This window comes from Corylus avellana, chromosome ca8 (assembly GCF_901000735.1).
Source record: "Corylus avellana chromosome ca8, CavTom2PMs-1.0".
Taxonomy (NCBI): Eukaryota; Viridiplantae; Streptophyta; class Magnoliopsida; order Fagales; family Betulaceae; genus Corylus; species Corylus avellana.
In genome coordinates, this window is record NC_081548.1 from 7752170 (window position 1) to 7757809 (window position 5640).

Genomic DNA, 5640 nt, shown 5'->3' on the forward strand with positions numbered 1-5640 from the left:
ATGGATCAAAGGAGTAAGGTGCTACTGCTACTTGTGTTCATCAAATTTTTTCTTATAGCAGCAGAGACAGACCAAAATGATGGTAAGCTGGGATAAATTTGCCAAGTTTTTTGTTTAGTTTGGTTGTATAATTTCTGTTGATTACTTGATAGAGTATAATATTCTTTTGCTTTCTTCCCTTTCCTTATACAACAAAACATTTACAAGTTGTTAATAGCTTCCATCCATAATAGGAACTCATTGCCTTAAGGCCTTGAATGATTGTAATTGATATCCTGAAAAAGGGCTAGTGATCATTGCCTTTTACATATCTGTTCTTTTGCATTTTTTTTTTTTTTTTTTTGTGACTGAATTACCAACATTGCACTTTAATTTTTGATGCAGCTGCTGCTCTAAGGGCTCTCGGGAGTAGCTGGGAAAACACACCATCTAATTGGGTGGGCTTTGATCCTTGTGGCGGTTGGATAGGAATTAAGTGCATCAATTCACGTGTGACCTCCATGTAAGTTGTGGCGTCCCACATCGCCTGAGGATGAAGATGGTAATCTGTCCATTGGGGGTGGGGCGTTACATAAGTTCTTTGCCCCGTTCTCACCTTTTTGATGATTTTGGAAGGTTGCTCATTCTGCCCAATTTTTATCAATCTGACTAGTCTCAATTTCAGAACGTTGACAAACATGGATTTGACGGGCCAGCTATCAGGAGATATCGGATCGTTATCTGCGTTACAGACTCTGTAAGAAAATGGTTTCTTTTGCTTGTTTACATGAATCAAATTCAAGACCTTCATCATTAGATACTGTATTTGGTAGTAGATTTTTCGATTAGTCTTTGCAATTCATTCCTGATTACCAGAGTCTTCATATAGGGATCTATCATCCAACAAGCTCATGACAGGACCACTACCACAAGCAATTGGGAATTTGAAGAACCTATCATCCTTGTGAGGAAATATTGAGTTTATTAACTGATTGGTATGTTTAAAATCCTTGAAGTTAACCAGTTGGATTTCTTTATGCACTCCAGATGCCTGACTGGTTGTGGATTCTCTGGTCCTATTCCAAACGAAATCGGATCTCTGCAGCAGCTACTTTATCTGTAAGGCCATTTCATATTGTACTTCTTTTATTGTTTTACTGCAATGGAAAAAAACACATTCAGTTCCCTATGGATACTAATGCTTTGGATGAGGTTGTATAATGTTTTGCTTAGTCTCTTTTCATTTTCATTCTTACTTTCTAACTTTTTAAGTGCATTTTTATCTCTGTTGCACTCACACTAAGTTTTGGAACTATTCGTTGCTGTTAATTGCAGAGCTCTGACTTCTAACAGATTCTCTGGACCAATTCCAAATTCAATTGGTAATCTATCCAATCTCTATTACTTGGACCTCACTGACAACCAGCTTAGTGGATCCATCCCAGTCTCTAGTGGGACTATACCCGGTCTTGATATGCTACTTCAAACGAGGCACTTGTATGTCAAGTTTTGCCATAATTTCAATCTTGTTAATTCTTTTTTGCACTACCATTTTGTTTTCAGTAATTAAGAACCATCTAAGCTTCCTTCATTATCTAAACAGTCATCTTGGAAAGAACCAGCTTTCGGGCACAGTTCCGCCTCAACTTTTCAGCTCAAATATGAATGCCATACATGTGTAAGCTCTATTAAACTGTCCATTTTCAAGAACTTGTAATTATAGCTTAAGTGGCTGAGAAAAACCAGAGTAAATGTCTTCAGTATGGAAATTGAGGAATGGGACTTTTTGTTTCAATATCTAAATAGTTACACGAACACTGTCAATTATAGACATTAATTTTATACTTGCTAATATTTTTCTTTTCTGGGCAGGCTTTTAGATAATAATAATTTATCTGGTATCATCCCATCCACCCTTGGACTTGTGCAGACCTTGGAGGTGGTGTGAGTATCTGTTTCACATACTCATAGTTGTGAACTTCTGTCAAGTTTTTTCTACTAATTGTCATGTTTTGGCTGCAGACGCTTGGATAGAAATTCACTAAATGGGTCTGTGCCTTCAAATATCAGTAATCTTGCAAATCTTCATGAGCTGTAAGCAGACAAGATAAACATACCAATTAAAGCTTTAAACTCGTTGCTGAGAAGTTTTTTCACTTATTAAGATAGGCTTATTGTTATCTGTTTGCAGGGCCTTGTCCAACAATAGCCTGACTGGCCCAATGCCCAACCTTACTGGCATGAACCTGCTGAACTATGTGTAAGTAGTAATAGTTATATTATACTGACTGAATTTCACACTAGGGTGGAGGTAAGTAGGTATAGTCGGACTGTGACATCCCACATTGCCTTGGTGTGAAAAAAAGATGATGTATTTATATGGAATATGCTTTCTCTAAATGGTATGAGACATTTTGGGGTAAACCCAATAATAAAATCGTGCGGGCTTGATCTAAAGCGGACAATATCATATCATTTAGGGCGGAGTGTTACACTCTCTGTATTAGAGAAGATTGTCAGTTAGAAGGTTATTTCTTTTTTGTACTTCAGAGAAAATATTAGTAATCAGAGACACAAATCTGTTTTGATAACTATGTTTACTATTTTTGTTATCAATTTCATTCTTTGACTGAAACATAATCTGCAGGGATATGGGCAATAACAGCTTTGATATTTCTGAGGTTCCTCCTTGGCTTTCTTCCTTACAGTCTTTGACAACATTGTATGTTTTACTCACCCCTCCTCCATACTCTATGTTTTTGTGGGTGTGTGAATTTAATTAATAATTTGGTCAAGCAAAAAGAATTTTGGAAGTGTTAAGTATTCATAAACATACTTGCCTTGTATGGCAGAATGATGGAACACACACAACTTGAAGGACCAATTCCTGCTAACCTTTTCAGCCTTCCCAATCTACAGATAGTGTGAGTATCAGCTTGATCTCAAGTATCACCACCATTCAATTTTATTTTTGTTGAGACTTGATTGTCTGATATGTGGGACAGGGAACTGAGCAACAACCATCTCAATGGCACCCTGAATATTGGTACAACATATAGCAACCTATTGCAAAGCATCGATTTGCAGAACAATTCTATCACTAACTTTGATCCAATAACTGGAGGAAACAACATCACCATATTGTAAGCTCTACAATTATCTTGATCATTTCTTCTTTGTTACAATGTTACAGAATTGTAAGCTTTTTGATTACTTGCATTTATCTGAAACATTTTGCAGACTTGAAGGTAATCCAACTTGTGAGAACACAGATCAAAAGACAGAGAGTTACTGCAATTCTTCCCAATCAAGTTCCACAAATTCGATTGCACGAAACAACTGTTTGCAAGTTTCCTGCAGTTCGGATCAGGTTGCCAGCCCCAAGTGCAATTGTGCCTATCCATACCAGGGCACTCTATTCTTCAGAGCTCTATCCTCCTTAGACTTGGGAAATTCAAGTTACTATGTAGCTGTAGAGGAGTCACTCATGCAAACTTTTCAATCCTATGATCTTCCAGTGGATTCAGTTTCTCTGAGTAATCCCACCATAGACTCATTTGGTTACCTTGGATTGAGCCTGCAAGTTTTCCCATCAGGAGATGACCGTTTCAATAAAACCGGAATTACTATGATTGGATATGTTCTTAACAACTTGAGTTTCCGCCCGCCACGTCTCTTTGGGCCCTATTTTCTTATTGCATCTATATATGATTACTATGCAGGTAATTCTGAGTTTGACAGTGAACTGAAAATTAATAGTCATGATGTTTGCTCATTACATTCTCTCTGTCTCCATTGTGGTACATACAGGATCAAATAAAAACGTAAGCAGCGGAATTATAATTGGAGCAGCAGTTGGTGGTTCTATCCTCCTGTTATTACTAGTCCTTGCAGGAGTATATGCTTTCCACCAAAAGAAAAGAGCAAAAAGAGCTACTGAACAGAATAATCCCTTTGGTAAGATAGGCATAATTTTAGAATTAGCACCTTGTAGTTAATCATGTGGATTTTCTACAGACTTATTAGTGCTATCATGTCACACAAATGCAGCAAATTGGGATGTGAATATGGGAAGTGGTGGTGTTCCCCAATTGAAAGGAGCCAGGCGGTTCTCTTATGAAGAGCTTAAGAAATACACCAACAATTTTTCGGAAGCGAATGGTATTGGATCTGGAGGTTATGGGAAGGTTGATTTTCATTGTCTCTCATCAGAATCAAATCATTATTTACATACTAAAAAGAATATTTTTGCTTTTCTGAAACTTGATTCCTTAGGAAAGGAATATATATATATATATATATTTGTTTTTCAAAGAATTTTTTCTACTTAAAACAAACTTACAACCTTCTCACAATGTTCCATCTGTGAACATTTGTACAGGTCTATAGGGGAACTCTTTCCACTGGGAAACTGATTGCCATCAAACGAGCTCAAAGAGATTCTATGCAGGGAGGCCATGAATTCAAAACTGAGATTGAACTTCTATCAAGGGTCCATCACAAGAATCTTGTCATCCTTGAGGGTTTCTGTTTTGAGAAAGCTGAACAAATGCTGGTATACGAGCATGTACCAAATGGTACTGTGATGGATAGTCTTTCAGGTACTTCCATCCATTTCTTCACATTCTCCTCTCAATATAAGTTCTGGAAAAGGTTGAAACTTACATTGCAAATTGAATTCTTCAGTTTTATTGTCTATTAACAAGCCTATTTGGAGACATCTTTCTTGAAACTAACAGATGACGTGCCTATTAACTTTTCTGCAAAAGGTTTCTAAGATCACAAACATTTTTCTTTTATTTGATAACATGCATGTCTTCATTGCAGGGAAGTCGAGAATCAGGTTGGATTGGATGGGGAGACTTAATGTAGCCATTGGTACAGCTAGGGGCCTGGTCTATCTGCATGAACATGCGAATCCTCCCATTATACATAGGGACATCAAATCAAGTAACATCCTACTGGATGAAAGTTTAAATGCAAAAGTTGCAGATTTTGGACTCTCCAAGCCTAAGGTTGACAGCGAAAGGAATTATGTCAGCACTCAAGTTAAAGGAACACTGGTGAGTATATAACATCCTAAGACGTGTGCTGACATTTAGGCACCACCTGTTAAAGTAATGATTAAGTTATTAAATTTATCACTTTTTATCAGTTTAAGTTTTTAGGATAATTGATAATTTAAGATGGTATCATAACCAAAAGTCTTGTAATCGAACCTCCACTTCGTCAATTCACCCCATTTAAATTAAATATTCAACGTGTTAGGCCTCAACTATTAAAGAGTGTTTGAACCCATTCCTGAGGAAGAGTGTTAAACTAATGATTGAGTGACTAAATTTACCTCTTACTACCAGCTTAAACTTTTGAGATAACTGATAATTTAACACCACCCACAGAAAAGTTTTATGCATGCTTGCACGTGCGCATGCACCACACACACCCACTTATATTACTGCCATAACCACCATGTAATTAATTGGTGGGAAAGAGGTGTGCAATTTATGATCCTGCATGTTGAACTAAAACATGAAACACATTTTTCAAATCTCTAGCTAAGTGGATTAAAGGCTTGTATTTGTTGCAGATTTCACAACATTGCACGAAAATTTAATGTGGACTATGGATTTTCTTCATTGTTTTAGGGCTACATGGATCCCG

General features: G+C 37.0%; 1 protein-coding gene across 1 annotated transcript in view; it reads left to right on the forward strand.

The window, feature by feature from the left end:
- LOC132190815 (leucine-rich repeat receptor protein kinase HPCA1-like) overlaps positions 1–5640 on the forward strand; it is a 6083-nt gene continuing 443 nt past the window's right edge. The window contains exons 1-19 of the mRNA XM_059605854.1: positions 1–82; positions 385–502; positions 665–736; positions 869–943; positions 1027–1098; positions 1315–1476; positions 1583–1657; positions 1852–1923; positions 2002–2073; positions 2171–2239; positions 2627–2701; positions 2832–2903; positions 2985–3122; positions 3220–3701; positions 3790–3936; positions 4030–4166; positions 4361–4580; positions 4807–5042; positions 5625–5639. Of these exons, the coding sequence (XP_059461837.1) occupies positions 1–82; positions 385–502; positions 665–736; positions 869–943; positions 1027–1098; positions 1315–1476; positions 1583–1657; positions 1852–1923; positions 2002–2073; positions 2171–2239; positions 2627–2701; positions 2832–2903; positions 2985–3122; positions 3220–3701; positions 3790–3936; positions 4030–4166; positions 4361–4580; positions 4807–5042; positions 5625–5639 (2391 nt within the window). The remainder of the gene's footprint in view (positions 83–384; positions 503–664; positions 737–868; positions 944–1026; positions 1099–1314; positions 1477–1582; positions 1658–1851; positions 1924–2001; positions 2074–2170; positions 2240–2626; positions 2702–2831; positions 2904–2984; positions 3123–3219; positions 3702–3789; positions 3937–4029; positions 4167–4360; positions 4581–4806; positions 5043–5624; position 5640) is intronic.